Consider the following 19,637-nt stretch of genomic DNA (forward strand, 5'->3'; position numbering starts at 1 on the left):
GTTAAAGATAAATTAACTCTTCATGTCCATTTATTCAATTCATGTAAAAAATGTTGTAATAAGCAGAATAATATAATAATGTATAATGTAATCATATCAGCTGGTCATCATTATAACAAAATAAACTTGATTTCGCAATAATGACCAGTTCATTTTACATTTTTCCTTATTATTAACAGCTATAATTTTATATACAGAGTCAAAATGATATATCTGTTCTTTTTAAAAATCAAGCCTATAGTATCCACAGACGAATTATTCCTGAAATAAGCATGGAGGATAAGCTGAGCTGTATGTGCACTAGAGGGCCCCGATTTTATGTGAGAACCATGACCACGCTAACAAAACGTGAAGGGCTGTCCTCCTCATGGGGCTGAGACGCCCACCCCAGCGTAGGGAAATAAACGCGCTCACTCCAGGCTGCCCTGCACATCAGTCACAGGGGTAATGATCTTCAACCGCGGACAGGGTTACAGCGACGGCTCTGATCGCTCTGCCTCGTAGCCCCACCGGCAGCACGGGCCCCCAGATACAGCACACCGTCAGCAGAGAGACACGCTCTGATGTGTGGGCCGTGTAGGTCACTGAGATTAGTGTCACAACCTTCACATGTTATAATAGAGTTTAACACGGGTGCCATTGCATTACTTTTGTCAAGGGCCAGTGCAAGACAGTTACATGCAATGATAAAAAAAAGATAAAAAAATAAAATCAATCCAGGTTTTGAGGATAATGACCTGTAAAGAGAGGCATTACAATTATTTTCTGCTTCTGGAATGCCATCTGAAGCAACAAAATAAAATATTTCAACTGAAAATGAACATTCAATCATTATTTATGTCATTCCAAACCTGTATGACTTTATTTCTTCTGTGGAGCACAAATGGAGATGTTGTGAGGAATGTTCACGCTGCTCTTTTCCACATAATCAAATTGGATGGGGACTAGATGGAGCTTCAAAAAGGACAAAATGCTGCATAAAGGAAGTCAGTACGACTCAAATGCAGAATCACACACTCAGAGAGCTCCTCCACTCAATTATTTTGTAGTATGATAATTAACCAATTCACTATGCATGGGCAATTCTCAAAGGCGTCTTTGAACTAATTGTTCTCATTGACTCTATTAATTATTTGTTTGCTGATTTAATTATTTTCAGATCTGGAAAAATGGAAATTAAACAAGAGGCCAAGAGTGTTGCCAGAAAATAAAAACTCAAAAACAGCTATACAAGTGATGTACTTTGAATCCAGTGAACTCATTCTAAAGAGAAAAAAGTCAACATAAAAATATTTATAGATGTATAAAATTTGATTGGCAAGCCAATATCTTATATTATAGGATAATATGGTGCCACATCAATCTTTGAGTTAAAAGAATGAGAAAATATGTTAATTGTTATATACATAAAATGGATGTACTTAAAATATTCTAGGTTTATTAAATACTAGAAATGCTCAATTTAGACCAAATTGAAAAACTGAATTGTATTAAATTAACTTTTTGAGTCCATCTATGTATTCTTCCTAGTCCAGTTGGACTTCCTGTTTTACAGGAACATAATATTCCAGTATATCTACTCAGTGTTACTGTTTGTAATTGTTTGTGAAATTTACTAGCAAATTTATTATTAAAAAAATAAATAAAAAATTCAACACCATTTTTTTCAGTGTATATAACAGTGGTTTGCACCCTACAATTGGGTCAAAGGTCTGTCCTGTTTACAGAAGGGAGAACATTACTTTTTAATACAGTTGTAATAATGCATATTAGGAAAATATGCTTATTAACTTAAAACAACAGAAAAAAACAAGCCACAAGAAAATATTTCCGCGCATTGTTTTTCTTTGCAAATGACCTCTTCTTCAAAAAAAAAAAATTGAATTCAACAAAAAAGTTCATTTTCCCAATTCAGCATGCATCATGTGAATAATTTTGCTAATTATTTGATCTATATTTATTTTAATACTATAAAGTTAAAACCAAAGTTTGATTATAACAACATTTTTATATGATAAACAGTCGGCATTGGGATTTTCAATGCAAAATCTGGGGCCTGAAAAACTTCTTACACCGATTCTGCTTACAATCTGTCCTTTTATCTGGAAATAATGTCAAAACATTCAAATGTTATGTGCTCCTTTTAACAAGTTATTTGAATCCTGAACTCCTGGTTTGTATTTGTCCTCTTCAGGCAGAGGCATAATCATCTCTGGCTCTCATCAGTGCCAGCGTCCTGCCCTCCACTTGTACCAAGACCGGTCTACACATTAAATCGTGACTAGCCCGTGGCATCCATCCAAATGCTCTCAACAGAAAGCTAATATTCCCCTGCAACGTGCCAGCCCACGCATTCTGACCGTGCCCCCGTAACGACCGGCATATGGAAAACAAATTGCCAAGGCCGGGATCAGACACCACGCGGATGTTTAAAGCCTCTTGGCAGCCGCACCCGACAACTCCCACTATTATTTATCATGCTGTTTTAAATGTTATTCTCATTTGTTTCCCCTAAATATTTCATCGTCCCTTAAATATTCATTTAACTTCTTCTGCTTTTGAATTTTTCACCAGCTTCTCTTTCTCGGGCTCAGCAATCATAAATAATTATGCATGCGCTCCTAGAAACAGACGGCATAAATCATGCACACAAATTCTTTTTTGTCTTTTCTCATTAAGACGTGTAGGCTACTTCAACTAGGCTATAGCCTAAATACTTCCCAATGCCCCACTTGTGGAAATTGGATGCTCAATCCAGCAATATAATCGCCGCCTCTTGATATTACACCAATTTTGTTACCTTTCTCTGCGGTCATCTTGAATGATGCTTTGTTAGTGCAGCCGTTTTAAACTCTCGCTAACTTGTAAACATTTAGGCAATTATCTTTTTGGGAAACCAAAGTGCTGGGTTTCTTGCCCTGAGTGGCTCTTTCATGCCAGCCGAAGCAGGGAAATATGTTTGCTTAATAGCTTCCTTGTTATGTCCTCATAAATTAAGAACTCACTTCATCTCGCCACGCTCCACAAGAGGAAAACATCAAACATCTCGCGCTCCGACTCAGGAAAAAGAAAGTTTGCTTTTGAAACATTCACAACACAGACGGAGAGAAAGAGACTCAGAGACTCAATCAAATCCCGTTGAACACACTCCTGATCACACACAGGTTTACAAATGTTTGAGGAGGTTATTTGTGAGGAACGAGTGTATTTGAGCTCATTTGCATACAAGCAAATCAATATTTTATATGGTCACACCATCTATTAGAAGGTGCAAATATATCTGTCAAAAATACTTTTTAATTTTTTTTTATATCAGACAACAAACATTTAATAATTAGAAAGGAGGAACAAGTATAAAGCAACCTATTTAATGAGTTATTAAGCAAATTTACTCTAGTTCATGAGAAATCCAGGACTGGTATAGGCTATGTCCAGATTTTGTGCACATCAAAGTCAGCATCTGGTCTTTATTTGTGTGTAACGACTGAACGGATCCTCAGCAAACATCTCGGCAAGCAGAAACAAAAAGGTACTGTAAACTTTGAATATTGTGGGATTATCTGTTACTTAATGAGGCCGTTCGATCAGACAGAGCAAATAGCAGTATGTTAATTAGTGATTATACTCAATGATCCTGAGCACACATCTCAGATATCTGTGGTATTATGGGGCAGTTCACATTTATCAGTCTCCTATAGCCATAAGCAATCAGACATATGCATTCATATGTGGAAAAAATTGAAATCAGTGCAATTTATGAAAACATCTTTGCATTTTATAATGCATTTTGGATTTTAGAGGTATGCACAAACCTATGAGCTCTGTAAATTTTCTTTGTTCTGTCACAAAATTTGTGAAAGCTCAGAGTCCTCTCTCATTTGCATACGCTAATTGCTCGTTCTCATCATGCAGTATGAAGTAACCTCATTTGATAATAAGACAAGACTAATAAATCACGGACTTCATCATTAAATGAATCACTTCCTGGGGGAATTTTCATTGTTTTATCTAATTGTTTAAAATAAGACTAAAAACTCAAATATTTCTACACCTGTGCCATTTATAACCATTCATAAATGATTTACATAATTATAGTTTAAAAGTCTTTGTATTGTAGGTGTTTGCTCATAATTGCTCGCTTTTAAAATGCACATTTTCAGTGGCTTTTATTTGAGATTTTGAAAATATTCTTTACAAAATATTTTGATTTTAACCATTTCAAAATCATTTCAGAGATTTTCATATTTTTAAACTAGTGTGTTAAAATTTAAGCCTACAGCAACATAGCCTGAAGAACTGCCTGCTTTATTATGTATAACTCTCTTTAAGACTGAAAATCTGTAAACATTTTAGAGGTCTATCCATCCATCCATCCATCCCTGCTTTAGACATGTCAGATTTGCATTCTGCATCACTAGCATCAATAACTTATTATAAGCACTAAGCAGATGTATTGTGGTAATCAAAATCAGGTGGTAATCAAGTAAATATAGTCTTATAAATATTAATTTGTGGGGAAAATACTTTATTGCTAGCTTCCATGTACTACCATATTTTGGAATGTATATGTATATAAAAAAAAAATAAAAAAGAATCATGTTACTCATTATGATTTCAATGTTGTCACTGAATCACTAATCCAATTATTTGGGAGGTCCTTCTATCCAGAGATTAATTACAGTAAACTCATTTAATATAGTGTTCTGTCGCCACCTAGTGTATAGATCAATACTTGACAGCCGTTATTAATCTATTCATTCGACTAGTTAGGTCAGAATCATATATCTGCTATCGGTTGCATATATTGATGTTTCCTTAAATAAAAAAAAACGATTTAATTTGTCTGCTAACAATAATATGCAACAGTGGGCATAACGTGCATCACAGAAGAATTAAGTCACTGCCATTTTTCTTTGATTAGATCATCACAGTTTTAAACATGCAATAATTCATATTTTTACGACGGATTATTCATTTATTTATTTGATGCTAGTTTTAAACGTAGGCCTAATATTTTGTCATTTCAAGGCGGTTTTTCATAGTTTAAGATTGAATGTCAGAGTCTGGTGGTAGTGGTGGGAGGGTTATTGTTATTAGTTTTTTATTATTTTAAAACGTCTGTATTGTTTTCTTCATTTTTATTTCAGTTTTAGTTATTTAAATAGGCTACATCAAGATAAATTAAATGAAAATGAGAAATGTTGCCTCATGAACTAGCTGAAATAAATAAGTTTAAGTTTAGCCTATATCTAAGTTTATTTTATTTCAGTTAATATTTATTTTATTTCAAGTCATTTATTTTTAGAACAAACATTTTTTAGGGGGCGGGTTAGTTTAAGTTTTAGTTAACCCTGCCATTTTAAAAATATTTAAATAAATTTTATCACATTTAATCTTACATCCCTCATAAACACCCAATATAACATTTCCAAACAAAAATCTAAAGTAATAAATCTTATTATTGTACTTTTACTATTAATCTTGCATTTCTGAGCTGATTCGTGACTTTTAATAAACAATCTGTGGGACTTTTATTGTGAATATAGTGAATAAGATCAACAGTGTGACCGGAAGTTGTGTGTATTATTGAGTCAGACTTCACCTTAATTTACCAGACACTTCCAAAAGAAGAATGACGGCCGGTTAAAGCAACAGATGAGATGCCAGCTATTAAAACTGTCCTTTAGACCGGTATCGAGCATTTTAAATGTTATTTCCCTGTGCTTTGCTATGATCGATGGTTTTAAACTGTCAGCAGTCTTGCTGTAGGAAGGAAGCAGGAGAGGAAAGGGACTAACTAAACACACACTCTGCGGGGACTTCACTTAAAAGGGCAAGATTGTTTTGCAACATACTTGATAGCCACATAAATGCTCATATTTTAAAAACACAGTCTGTTATCAATATTAATAGTAATCAAGATAGATCAAAGACTATGTGAAGTCGCTATTGTTTGAATATTACAGTTTGTTTTTCGTGCAAAGGATTGTTTTTCTTGCATTTTTGGCTGATCGATTATAATCGAGCACATATCAGTCATCGATCATGGCTACAGATGTAATAGCGACTGAAGAAATCTCAAACCAGAGAGACTCGAGTGACCTGAACGCCAACAAAAGTAACGTTAATCCCGAATCAGACACACCCTGCCGGACATCGGAGACGCAAGAAAACAGAAATATAAGTAGCCCGTTATCATCATCATCCTCATCGAGGCACTCTGAGGAAGAACCACCTCAGGACCCCACAACGGAGAATGGGGACAGTCCGGTCCGAACAGGAGACCCTCCGCAGGAAGCAGCGACTCCAGACAATAGACAAAAACAAGGCGTGAGGACTTCAACTCCTCTCTCTTCAGCAGCTGAGCACAATGGAAGGTAATGGGAACACTGTCTGTGTCTCAAAACAAATGCTGCCTAGGTAGGCAGGACACTATGTTTTAGGACTGAATATGCTACACTTTGGTCTCCCATGACTACTTCTGGTCAATATTTGAGCAAATCCCATGGTTTTGTTGGGAGAAGTTTGATGAACTATAAATATTATTAACTATTATAACTTTAAATAAACAAAAATGTTGTGTCTCTCCTTAAAGGAATAGTTCAGGCAAAATATTTTAAAACATTTGCTGAAAACGTACTCATTCTCAGGTTATTCAAGATATATTTCTTCATCTGAACAGATTTGGAGAAATTTTGCATGATCACTTGCACATCCTCTGTAGTGAATGGGTGCCGTCAGAATGAGAGTCCAGCAAATAAAAACATCACAGTAATCCACACGACTTCAGTCCATCAATTACCATCTTATGAAGTGAAAAGCTGCATGTTTCTAAGAAACAAATCCATTAATAAGATGATTTTAACTGAAAACTGTTGATTTTTAAGGCAAATTCTACCTCAGAGGTTGTTTTTTTTTCTATTACAACAGTAGAATTATTTTGATCTAATCTGTTGACTTGACATTCATTTCATTACAGTTTTTTTAATGACTGAAAATGTGGAATTTAGTGTCCCACATTTTTACTCCATCCTGTTACTGTATTTATTTTTTTCTCCTATAAAAACATTCCTTAATATATTGAGACACACTGGAAGTAAAATCATTTGACGCTTTCTACCACATGACGAGGCGACAAATAATATCTTTAAAATGTTCTAATTTTTTGCAAACTGTATGTTTGTAGGTTGACTGCATCAAACTGAACCGTTCAACCCTGTTACCAAAGTTATTGTAAGAATAAGTATTTATTATTAAAAGCTCTGCTGAGCTATTGTAACTAAAATAAAAAAAATAAAAAAATGAAATATACTAAAATATACATATTAGATTAAAAACCTAAAATTAGAAATGTCTTGACAATGAACTGAAAATGTTTAGTAAGTTAAAAACTAAAAATAACGCTAAATAGAAATATTTGAAAAGTGACACAAGCATACAACAAAAACTTATAAACAATAAAAGCTACTTTGGAATCTTGATAAATGCTATAATAAAGTATGTAAGCGATACTAAGTTTTGATAATTTATTCTGTTTAATTTTAATATTAATTAATTTTTATAGCTGGAAAATTACTGTTTTTTTTAAGGCACATACCAAATGGAGCTAACAGGTTTGAAAACCCCATGGAAAGAGACTTTATTTGACACCCTATTCATGAAGCACCTTTTGTTTGTGAGCCGTTACTGTCACTTACTGTAGGGTGTGGTGGCATGCAAAACATACACCTTTTGGTGATGCATTAATAACAGTCTCTAGGTGTGTACAGTCTATTCAGTCACGTGCTTAGTCTCAGGTGTGTCCTGTAAATAAAAATTATCTGTGTGCCACTTTATTAACTGCATTAATCAGAGTCTAAGTCTATGATTCTGCTTTATAATGACCGGTTTAAGGGTTTTAATCCTTTACTGAAAATCTCATTTCAAATATTAGAAATATGTCACCCAAGAATGAAAATTGTTGTTTATGTGCATACAGTGAAAGTCAGTGGAGCCTAAAGTTGTTTTGCATCCCATTGACTTTCATTGTATTGGCAAAAACAATTAAAACATCCTTCAAAAGATCTTTTGTGTTCATTTATGCAATACTTTAGCAATGAGACATGAGCTAACACAGTGTTGTGTCCCATGACATGACAGTGTGAAGGGTTGCAGATCTCTTGTAGGGAGGGTGGCATAAAGAGCGGCAGACTTTCCCCCTGGAGGAGTGTGACGGATACCACATGGATGGCATGGCAATTAGCTCCCGTCTACAGTTAACCAGTGTCTCACATCTGCGCGCCAGCCTCTCTTTGAAATTACTAAACAGCTGGTGGATGAATGACTCCTTTGCTGAGCCTCATTCATTAAAATCAGACGACACACACACAAAACACATGCAAATAACAGGTTGATGGGAATACGAGATTTTTAGATTAACTTGATCGAATGCGATGCAGGGGGTTTGACTATGTTCACAATAATTTACAGGTATACTTCTATTTTTGCAGTATGGAATATATATGCATTTACCAAAATATGCAATTGAGTGCACTTAGTAGAATACTAGCTATATCCCAACATGCAGTGCACTCAATCTTATGTTCTTTTTCTTTGTGACAAATAAACTGGAAATAACACGGGCAGAAATTTTTAATATCTCCTCTTTGACTTTTGATCGGTTAATCTGACTATTTTCATTTTTTAAAATATTAAAATGAATAAAAATAAAATTTTTCAGCAAGTTAACATTGTTTCATGTTAGCTGTTCATTTCTACGACATTTATTAATATAGGTTAAATCCATATACATTAATACATTTTAACATTTCGCTTAATTTATATAAATTATTTTTTTAAATGATCATTAACCAAGATTAATACATTTTATTGTTATTTTGTGATACCTAATTTGTTTTTATAAAAGAAAAAAATCTAAATATTAGATAAACTTAATCAATATTGTTTGTACATTTGCTCTATTTAACTTTGTTCATTTAATGTTTATTGCAAAATTATCCAAATCAGCCCCATAGAAAATGAAAATTTTACTGAAAATGTTACTATTTTTATTTCTATTATTTATTTATTTTTGCACACGAAGCAGTGTGCTAGTATTCCAGTCTGAGCACAGCTCATGAGGATGAATTCTGTTTTTCTGTAGTTCGTGCTCTTTGGTTACAATTATAGATATATTCAAACATTGTATCTAGTGTTTAGTAAATATGTATTTTTATTCGATCTGAGGTCTTGAGGAACGTCCCACCCTAGCAGTGATCTCTCTCTGTGAAATGACTTTAGTTCTAGCATGAAGAGCATCCTAATCTGCTCCGTTTCCAAGAAATTAGAGCGGATTTGTTCTCTACAGCGAAAACGTTGAACTTTGAACGCACTCCATGAATTTCAGGCCTTTCCAGAGTCACCACCCAAATCTTTTCCCAAAGAAGGTGAAACTCTCTTGCCTACTTCCATTTGTAAGAGAGCTTATCTCGTATGTAACAGAATTCAGTGTGTATGCAGTCCTCAGGAGTTTACATGCCTTTGTATTGGAGATTAACTCACCAAAGAGGCTCATATGGATTTTTTCTTCTTATGTCATAAGCTGTGATATTCTGCGTCTTAATGTGCAGTGGTCGTATTAGGCGGTTTGAAGCTATTTCTCAGTTACTACAGCAGTTTGTAGCTCTGTTATGAATGACTATCAGCCGGTATCAGATTTGGACTTCTGGACTCTTTCAACTCGGACGTATTTTTTTTTTTAGTGAGTGAATAACATGCTATGAACTAGGGCTGGTTTAAAACCAAAATTGTATTTATTTTTATCCTTCAGTTTTGAGCACCAGGAGTCAGTTGCTACGACAGAGGCGCGACTGAGAATGGAAGGAGTGGAGCTAAAGGAGGAGTGGCAAGATGAGGACTTCCCCAGGTAGGCTGTTATACATGTGTGTGCATGATAGTGGTGGGTGATATGACCAAAATGTTTTTTTCTTTTTTTTTCTTCTTGATATTGCAGAATGTGTCATTTTTGGGGCGTGTCTAAAAAGAGCTGTTTTACTGTGTATCACTTTAAATGCAAATGAGCTGCATCTTCCCGCCCCATCTTCAGAAGAGGGCGTAGTGTACATTTGTGTCCCTACTGCAATAAACAGCCGGTAGAAGCAACATGACTGAGAGTGAGAGGAAAAGTGGGACGAAACAGCGCAATGTTACCGAGTAAATGCTGCGCTGACTCGACAATGCAAGGTGGACGTGTTTGCTAGCGATACCGAACGGACAGCACAGTGGGAACTAATCTCACCAGTGCTGCGCTGATCAGTTAAAATACTTTGATAACGTACGCACACAAATACAGTTAAAATGTCGTAACGACATGACAGTCACGAAGCAGTCTGGAGTAAAATGATTTGCGCAGACATAAACGTATTTAGGTACTTTTTTGAGGCGCATTACCTTGCAAAAAGTAATTCACTGCATCCTCAGTGGCTCAGATGTTTGGAGAAAATGAATACACTTATGTTTCACTCTTATATGACTCCTAAAACGGCAGGCCTAGTGAGACTCATTTGGTTTAATGGGGATTAAAAAAAAATGAGTGGGTGGATTTTTATCATTGTTGGGTGGTTTTGTTCACTCTGCCAACACACATGTATTTCTAAACACCATGTAAAAGTAGATTTTGCATAATAGGAGCCCTTTAAGATTTAGTTTTTTTTTAAGAAAATTGTTTTGTTTAGCTAGGACACATTAAACTTATAAAAAAGTCAAATCAACGATGTTTACATTGTCAAGATTTGCTATTTCAAATAAATGTACTGTTGAACATGATTCTTTGATTCATCATATCTTTGAACATTGATCATTTTAAAATGTCTTGAGCCGCAAATCAGCATATTAGAATGATTTCTGAAGGAAAATGCTTTGTATGACGGGAATAAATTACATTTTGAAATATATGTATTTTTTTAAGCTGTAATAATATTTCACATATATTACTGTTTGCAATAAAAATATAAATGTTTTAATGGGAAACTGGTTATAATGGGAATTGTACTGGTTTTAATGGTAAATGTAATGGTGTCTGTTGGTCTCTACTGGTAAATGGTCACTTTCCATTGGTGGATTGTTAAAACCACTAAATCCTAATGGAATATGTCCCAAAACACACTACAGGAATCCATTTTTTAAATGGTTTTAAAAGTTGATGATTTGTAATGTTTATAATGGTATTAGTAGTGGAAACCATTAGAATTTCAGTGATGTTTGTATTGTTTTTTTTCAACAGGGAGGAAAGTTTGTGATTTGGTCTTAGTGACTTAGAAGTCCTCTTCTGTACTCCTGAAGTTTCACAGATTTAGGAGCTAGTTTTAGTCTTTAGAAGTTTTGTGAATACGTGCCCTGGTTTCAATGCTAGTTGATCAAATATGTTTATTTGGGTTGCCAGGCCACTCCCAGAAGAGGAAGATATGCATCTTAATGAGGAGCTTTACACCGGCTCTTCTGGTGAAGGAGCACCTGGTAAACCTTAATGATAGATATACTCAAATATATGGAATATGTAGAGAAAATTATACATTTATTACTAGCACAGGAAATATTATGATCTTTTTTTTTCTTTTTATTTTCAATTGCAGCTTCACAGTCTTATGGGCTTAACAGTGCAAAGAAAACCAAAAAGAAGCTTTTGGCTCCGGACATCAGCCTAAACCTAGACCACAGTGAGGGTTCGGTCCTGTCAGATGAGCTGGATGAGAGTACAGAACTGGACCTGGATGATATAGACACCCCTTCTGATAACAGCAACGAGTTTGAGTGGGAAGGTATGACTGTGGTTTAACCTTTAAATGTTAATTGTTTAACATTACATAATTCATATGGCAACTAATCTGCTTAATTAGTCATTTTGCAGCCATTCTGATCCCGTAGAAATGTTCCTTACTCACTAACATTACAGAGATCTTTTCATGGACCGGCTTTGTGTAATAACTCATAGTTAAACAGTATTATGTGTTCTTGTTTTGTTTTCCTGTCCTGCTGCTCTCTTCTCTCTTTCCTGGAAGGATTGTTTCTTCTCATTGGTTTGCGACAGGCCGTTGGCCTGCGGTTTGTGGTAAGGTTACCTGACTGGATGTTTTACTCCCTGATCAAGTCCTACAGCATTGATTTCATTTTCTTTTTGTTATATCACTCTTTGGTGTGGTATGATATGGCACTACAAATCAGACGTTATCCATTGTTTTTGTGTTGGAGAATGTTGATGGTTGGATTTTGATTTGTGCATGGTTTTTCCTTGAATCTCATCAGATCTGATTCTATTAATCAGCCTCATTTTGGTGTCCTGATCATTTTTTCAATGCTGGAAATGAATCACTTTGAATTTAAAGGCAAAAGCAGCCTTCCATTGAGAAAATGAATAGCGTTTTAGCATTTGTTTAAAAAGCATACCTGTTACAGAATTTGTATTTATTTATTTTTTACCTACTTCAGTATGAATTTAGCACATCTTATATGTAATTTAATTTTTATTTGCTTGTTCTGCTGAAAGTAGGCTACTGACAAACATTGATGGGAATCGAAAATATACTTTTATGCAAGTTCTTTTGTTGAATGTAATGTAATGATAACTGCAATTTATTACATTGAAAATAGTTAAAATTATAATCAAGTTCTTTACATGTGCTCTAGTATGTTAGTCTACATATTAAAATTTTACTACTTTACGACTAATGGTTATATGACTCTCGAAGTCCCATATGAAAATTAAATTAACCACGGTTTTATTATAGTAAAAGTGTAGTAAACTCTTTTTTTTTTTTTTGGCATTGTTTACCATTTGTATAACCACAGATACCATAGTTAAACTATGGTTAAGTGTAACAAAGCCAAGGTTAATTTCCAGTCATCATAGATAAGCAATATTAACCATGTTTTTTTGGTTTTATTTGAAGTAAAGTTTTTTGTTATCTGCAAGCAAGTACAGTTTTTTTTAAAAACACACTTTAAAGTACACTACAAGTGCACATTCAGTAAAATTAAGTGCACTTTTCACAAGGGTTCTTACATCTTATAACAGGTGTATCCATATTGAACTGTTAGAATCTTACCAAGTACTGTATATTATGAAAACTAGCACTAGCATGTATATAGGTAGTGTTGTATTAGCATTAGCTCTTTCAAAACCTCGCTAGCTGCCTTAATGGCTACTGTTACCTACTGTCTACATAGGCAGCTACCTTCTAAGACATTATACCTATCAAATTTGAAGTGACTAATCTGAAGAGCCCAAATAAGTTATACCCTCACAGCGGATTTCTATAGTCTTACATTAGCATGTTGCTAAGCTAACAGCTACATACTTTTAATAAAAAAATTAAGAAATTAGACTGCACACACAAAAAATACTTGCAGTTTCAGCCATGCTTCAATAAAAACATGTATGTTACTTTGAATCTGCAATCTTGGTCCTCTAATAGATTCTGTAATTGTCCCATTGAAGAAAAAATGCGATCAACCTGGGATTTTTAGCCAAAAAATCAGCACTTTTTGTGCTCGACACTTGCTTCGATATAGCACTATCATATAGATGTACACATTATAAAGTGTAGTTTATTTTTCCTGTAAGCAGAGTTTTAATTTGTACCTTGTTTTGCGCTCCTAGAAGTTTTATAGTTGGGTTTGCTAAACCAAAAGGACAAGTGGAATTTATTCATTTAGTTTTATTTATTTATTGATCTGTGAATCAGCAAATCATCATTCCTGATCATAGAAATGCACAAACAATCACTGAACTGCACACTAAAAGAAAACGGCGAACATGCATTCAAAAATAACAAATATGAAGTAAAACAAACCCTCTATTTCCCTTGTCAGATGACCTCCCAAAACCCAAAAACGCAGACCTGCTGCGTAAAGGAGTGGAGTCGGTGCAGGAGTTCACCAGCACGGAGGAACGCGAGGAAGGCCGTCGCTGGAGAGTCTTCCGCATCGGAGAACAGGAGCACCGGGTGGACATGAAGGCCATTGAGCCCTACAAGAGGGTTATCAGCCATGGAGGTCAGTGGCCGCAGTACCTCCATGCCAATGTGTCCTGTCTGTTATCTACACAAGGACATTTTCTGTTTGCACCATTCGGGAAGTGAAATTGTCAGTGGATAAAACTGAAAACATTCAGATCTGTTTTATGGTGTTTAGCCGCCTTCTCACTCTCAAAACAGTGCTTCTGATGTTTTAGAGCATTACTTGTTATTTATAACGCCACAGACCTTTTCCAGATCATCTCTCGGCTAGAAGAGCCTGTAACCATCTGTCTTTCCTCCTTATCCACTTCCTCCCCCTCCCTTTTGCCATCTAACAGCTGTCGCTTTCATTCAAGATGCCTCTTTTGCATGCTGTTATATAATGAACAATTATACAGACTGAGCTGTTGATTCAGATGGTTTGGATCTGTCAACTTGTGTAATCGCTGTAAAAACACAAACTAATGTTCATACGTTTGTCAGTAGCCACTTTCAAACATGGTTCCCCTTTTTGCAGGTTACTATGGCGACGGACTGAATGCCATTATCGTCTTTGCTGTTTGCTTTATGCCTGAGAGCAATCAACCAAATTACAGATACATCATGGACAATCTTTTCAAGTAAGTTCTAGATGGCTGTTTTGAACCATTTTGTTTCTAGTGATGTTCCACATGGCTTATTCTGGTCAAGATCCCTTTAAAACAGTAAGAGACATCTGTAAAGCGACCACACTGGGAAAAAACAAATTGGTGAAAGTAATATGACATGATTTAATAGCCAATAACTCCACCATTTTCAATCCATTTTGTAAAAAAAAATAGGTATCACAAAAAGTCTCAAAAAAAAAAAAAAAAGAAAACTTTCACAATTCTTGTCACGATCACAGTATACTTTTTTCCCCAATTAAATATAGACATTTTTCTTTTGCAATACTTACATTATGCATTTTCTATTGATTTAAAGGGATAGTTCACCCAAAAATGAAAATTACCCCATGAGTTACTACATTTTAGATGTAAATGACCCCTAAAGCGAAGCGATGGGGAGCTTAATCTATGCCTACGTCTTTTTATTTGCTTCAGATGGCCTTTATTAAGTGCCCTTTTGAGCACTTTTAATGATGGATGGATGCACTTTATTTTGCTTAAAAATCTCAACCACTATTCACTGCCATTATAAAGCTCGGAAGGGCAAGAATAATTTTTAATACAACTCTGATTGTATTCGTTTGAAAGAAAGTCATATACACCTAGGGTGAGTAAATCATGGGGTAATTTTCATTTTTGGGTGAACTATAACTTTAACTAGCATGTCTAGTGGTCACATTTAACATTGTTTGGTGATTTATTTATTTATTTTTTTCATGGGTGAAATCCAGTAATTTCGACAAGAATGTGGAATTTTGTGTGAATCGAAAGATTTCCTCTCACAGATTTAACGACGGGTTACGTGGATTCAATGCCAACAGAAAGCTGCTTGGTTTGAAAGCTACTGCACTACTGACAATAGACAAGGGAATTTTTTCCCCCCCAAATTGTTATCCAAATTTCACAAATGTGCCTACACCTTAAGTTTGTTAGGACAAGTCCTCACTTGTTTTGCAACTAACATTTTGTGTGTCATTTAGGTATGTCATAGGAACTCTAGAGCTTCTTGTAGCTGAGAACTATATGATTGTATACCTGAATGGAGCCACTTCACGTAGAAAGATGCCCAGTGTGGGCTGGCTCAGAAAATGCTATCAGCAAATAGATCGAAGGTGAGAATCTCATTGCCAATATTTACTAACACAGATCTATTTTGGGTGAACTGTCCCTTTAAATTGCTCATTCTGTCTTTATCATCAACTTAATTTTGTTCCAACAAAATTCCAACAATTTTAATTTTGTTCCAACAAAATAACCCAGAAAGGCAATTTCAAGTCAACAGCTGTTAAACGACCTATAACTTAGGGAAAAAAATGTAATAATTATAAATAAAAATGCCTAATATAAATCTATTTATTGTAATATTTTTCAAAATGAATACAATTTTCTAAAAAAATAGTATTGAAATATTTATTTTTAGTAACTTTTAATATATACAAACTCTGAACCCCCCAAAAAATTCTAAATTTATGTTTGCACAACATTGTTCTGATACAGGTTAAGGAAGAATTTGAAGTCTTTGATAATAGTACACCCGTCCTGGTTTATTCGTGCCCTCCTGGCCCTCACAAAACCTTTTATAAGGTCAGTCCCTATCTAGTTTCCTTCAAATATATTGTAATATGAACTGATGTCCTGCAATGACCTTATGAGTGCATTATTCAATGGAACTTTTCCGATTACAGCTCAAAATTTAGCCAGAAAATCAAGTATGTGTACAGCCTGACAGACCTTGCTGAGCTTGTCCCAATGGAGTACGTTTCCATACCAGACTGCATTAAACAGTAAGTATCCCTTTAATATCCCCTACAGCTTCCTATTCTTTAAGCAGGAAATGATCAGTTTCCAATGTACGTTCATGACTCTAAAAGAGTTTCGAAAAGCTATGTTAAAAGATTACCTTCCGTACTGAAGTTTCCATACTGTTCTCCTCTCTCAGCAGTATTCCAGCTTTGTAATTATTTTACTGAAAGTCTGATCTGCTCCCAAGTACTAGCTGCTGTTGGCTGTGGTATCTTCAGAAACTCTCTATGCCCTAACCCTTCTCCCTGCCTTTCCTCTAAGGTTTGACGAAGAAAAAAATAGGAAAAAACATAAAAGGTATCTGTTTTTTCATTCCGGAGATCCCTGTCGTATCTCTGTTGACTTTGCCTGAATTGCACGAAACTAACAATTAATCGTTTGGCTTTATTAAGTGTACACCTATACTTGGTCACTGGACCAGAAATTGCTTTTTGAGCTGCTGCTTTGATTGTCATCAAGATGCTAAATTCCTTCTGTGTGCCATCTAACTATAATCATTTGTTGTAAATGCAGCTGCAAGTGTAAATGCAAGTTTTTAATTATTTATTAAATAAAATAATAAATAAATGTAAAAAATAAATTTCTTTTAATTTTATTTTATAAAATAACTAAAAACACTGAAATAAAAATGTACAGTGGGGTGCAAAGGACTAGACAACATAAAGTGATTTCTCAAGGTATGATGTAAAAGGAATAAGAAAAAAAAATGTATTTCCTATTTACTAAACACTTGATTTAAACTATGTACATAATGAAATTTGTAATTAGTTATCCACTTTATTTATAAAATTATATTGAATATATAATTACGTAGTGAATACATGTAATATATAAATGTATAAAGACTAAGATTATTATTAATATTTTTTTTTTTAACTTATTTAGCTCTAATTCAATAAATCTCTTGCTTTTACCTCACATTTTTGAGTCTGCAGTGAGTTTTGTGTCTGCAAGAAGTTTGTTGTTTAGAGGGAACATTGAAGGCCAGCAATACTCCAGATCTGAATCATCCAGTAACTGTTATTAATTTCATTCAGGTTTTTGGCCAAATGCGCTAACTTGCTTGTGTTTGAAATGAACGTCTCACAGATTTAGATTCTGATGTTGTGTCCTCTCAGTTCTGCCGCTGTTAGTATGGTATGTATGACCACGCTAGTAAAACAGATTTTAAGGTGAAGGAACAGTAAAGTCACGGGTGGTATATATTTATTTATCAAATGCATGCCTGGCCAATGTACATTCGTACTGCTCACTGCATGTCCAAGCCCTACACGTGACAAAATGCATCACAGTGGTGATCACGGGACAAGACGAAGCGTTCACAAACAAAACACTTGAATGCATTAGAAACTGTATAGCAGCTTCCTTGTGCACAAACTTCAGTTCAATTTTCTTCAGGAAAGGTTTTTCAGCCAGTTTGTACAATGAACAATACAGCATCAACTGACTTAAGTTCCACATTAATTGATTTATATAATCGTTGTGCTTGTGTTTGTATAAATGTTTTTAACCTCAATCAAAAAGTTGTCTTGACTAAACCTTTGAGTGTAAAGTCATGAGATCTTTTTGTGACGTTGTCCGTGTATTGATTTGTGTATAAACAGCTGGTGTTGGATTTGATTTCATTTATACTGTTATTTGTTTTTCCAATTTAGGATTGACCAGGACATGCGTGGAAAGGTGGAGATGCCCACCGCTGCAGTGCCAGAGTGAGTTAGAAGAGCCGAAGAGAGAAGCTGGAAGAATCAAAGAATGTATTTGGTTTCTTTTAATTGGAGAACGCAAGATCTTGATGTCAGAAAAGTGCCTTTTAAAGGAATAGTTCACTACAAAATTAAGATTCTGCCATTTACTTTCTCTCATGTCATTCCAAATCCATATGATTTTCTGTGGATCACAAAATGAGATGTTTCGCAGAATGTCCAAGCTGTTCTTTTTGATAGTCGTGGTCCCCTTTCACTTTCATTGAAAGCTTGGAGATTTTGCTAAACATCATCTTTTGTGCTCCACACAACAGTCATTTAGAACGATGTGAGGATGAGTAAATAATGACTATTTTTATTCGTGGGTGAACTGTCTCTTTAAAGCTTCGACTGCCTGTTACGCTATGTGACTTTTTTTCTTCCTGTTGCATTTGTGTGCCAAACACTTGTCAGATGGCATCTGATTTCTGTTAAACATTTTAATAACCTTTTATATGTATCGTTTCAATAAGTAGATACTGTCAACATGTTCTAGTTCCAATTGTATCTCGCTCTTAGTTAAGGCACTCCATTTTTCGAACTAGTCGATGCATGTTCTGCGTTACATTTAAATCTCTATATTTATATCAAAAGCGATAAAGGAGAAAGATTAATATATTTTTATGACTGAAATGTTATTTTTAGGGCCACAGTCTGCCGTTGTTTGTCATCTGCTCACTGAACATCTCATAGTTATACGACGTATTGTTTACTGCTGATTTGGTGTTTGATTCGAGATTGTGGAGAAATGTGCAGGAATTAAGCAAAAATGTATAGCACCAGTAACATTTCTTCACTTCACTTTCATTAATGATTTGGGAGGGTGGGGTTCTTGTATGTTATGTTCTTACAAGTAAACTTCCACACGAAAATCACATTGTCATGGTGAATGTTTTGCAATACTCCAACAGTTCAATGTTGTGTCATTTCCCTTACAGAGAACAGGACAGGATAAAGTGTTTTTTTTTTTGTTTGTTTGTTTTAAACCGTGGATCTCCACTAAGCTCCTTTTGAACAAAACCGAAACGGATGTGTTTTAGGTTAGTTTGTTATATTCATATACACTCATATTCTACACTGCTTTTACAAAAAAAAAAAAAAAATATATATATATATATATATATATATATATATATATATATATATATATATATATATATATATATATATATATATATATATATATATATATATATATATATAACAAAGGGAAGTTTTATGTATACATTTACATAGTTGTATTTATACATTTGTGTTCTCTTGTCAATAAGTATGCCAGTATAAAAACTAAATAATAAATTACAGAAATTCTATCCAAATAAATAAGATATTCACACTGACAATTTTTAGAAAAATACATAGACTGCTATAGAACACATCACTACTGGCATCATAAAATAACGCCAGAATTTTGAACTGTTAGTAATGATCGACCATAAATGGCTTTGTATCTT

At 34.6% G+C, this 19,637-nt stretch overlaps 1 protein-coding gene across 3 annotated transcripts; it reads left to right on the forward strand.

The window, feature by feature from the left end:
- Positions 1-5,569: 5,569 nt before the first annotated feature.
- On the forward strand, positions 5,570-19,270 carry LOC306866811 (BCL2/adenovirus E1B 19 kDa protein-interacting protein 2-like). 3 transcript variants are annotated; one of them, XM_079412176.1, is made up of 11 exons: positions 5,570-6,377; positions 9,809-9,904; positions 11,420-11,493; positions 11,610-11,795; positions 13,846-14,028; positions 14,509-14,611; positions 15,619-15,750; positions 16,136-16,222; positions 16,324-16,422; positions 16,703-16,738; positions 18,097-19,270. In XM_079412176.1, exons 1-11 carry the CDS (start codon positions 6,046-6,048, stop codon positions 18,152-18,154), a joined length of 1,386 nt encoding a protein of 461 aa, XP_079268302.1. In that variant the 5' UTR covers positions 5,570-6,045; the 3' UTR covers positions 18,155-19,270. The 3 variants fall into 3 exon arrangements, with proteins under 3 accessions (XP_079268302.1, XP_079268303.1, XP_079268304.1); XM_079412177.1 differs by lacking the exon at positions 16,703-16,738; XM_079412178.1 differs by lacking the exons at positions 16,703-16,738; positions 18,097-19,270 and having other exon boundaries at positions 16,324-16,482.
- Positions 19,271-19,637: the final 367 nt, after the last annotated feature.

The sequence above is a fragment of the Barbus barbus genome (assembly GCF_936440315.1).
Source record: "Barbus barbus genome assembly, chromosome: 48".
Lineage (NCBI taxonomy): Eukaryota > Metazoa > Chordata > Actinopteri > Cypriniformes > Cyprinidae > Barbus > Barbus barbus.

Bases quoted from the DNA above. Each gene is read 5' to 3' on its own strand.
- LOC306866811 (XM_079412176.1), top strand. From the start codon at position 6,046: ATGGCTACAGATGTAATAGCGACTGAAGAAATCTCAAACCAGAGAGAC. The intron at 9,905-11,419 runs GTAGGCTGTTAT...TTGGGTTGCCAG, and splicing joins CAAGATGAGGACTTCCCCAG to GCCACTCCCAGAAGAGGAAG. The intron at 16,423-16,702 runs GTAAGTATCCCT...CTTTCCTCTAAG, and splicing joins ATACCAGACTGCATTAAACA to GTTTGACGAAGAAAAAAATA.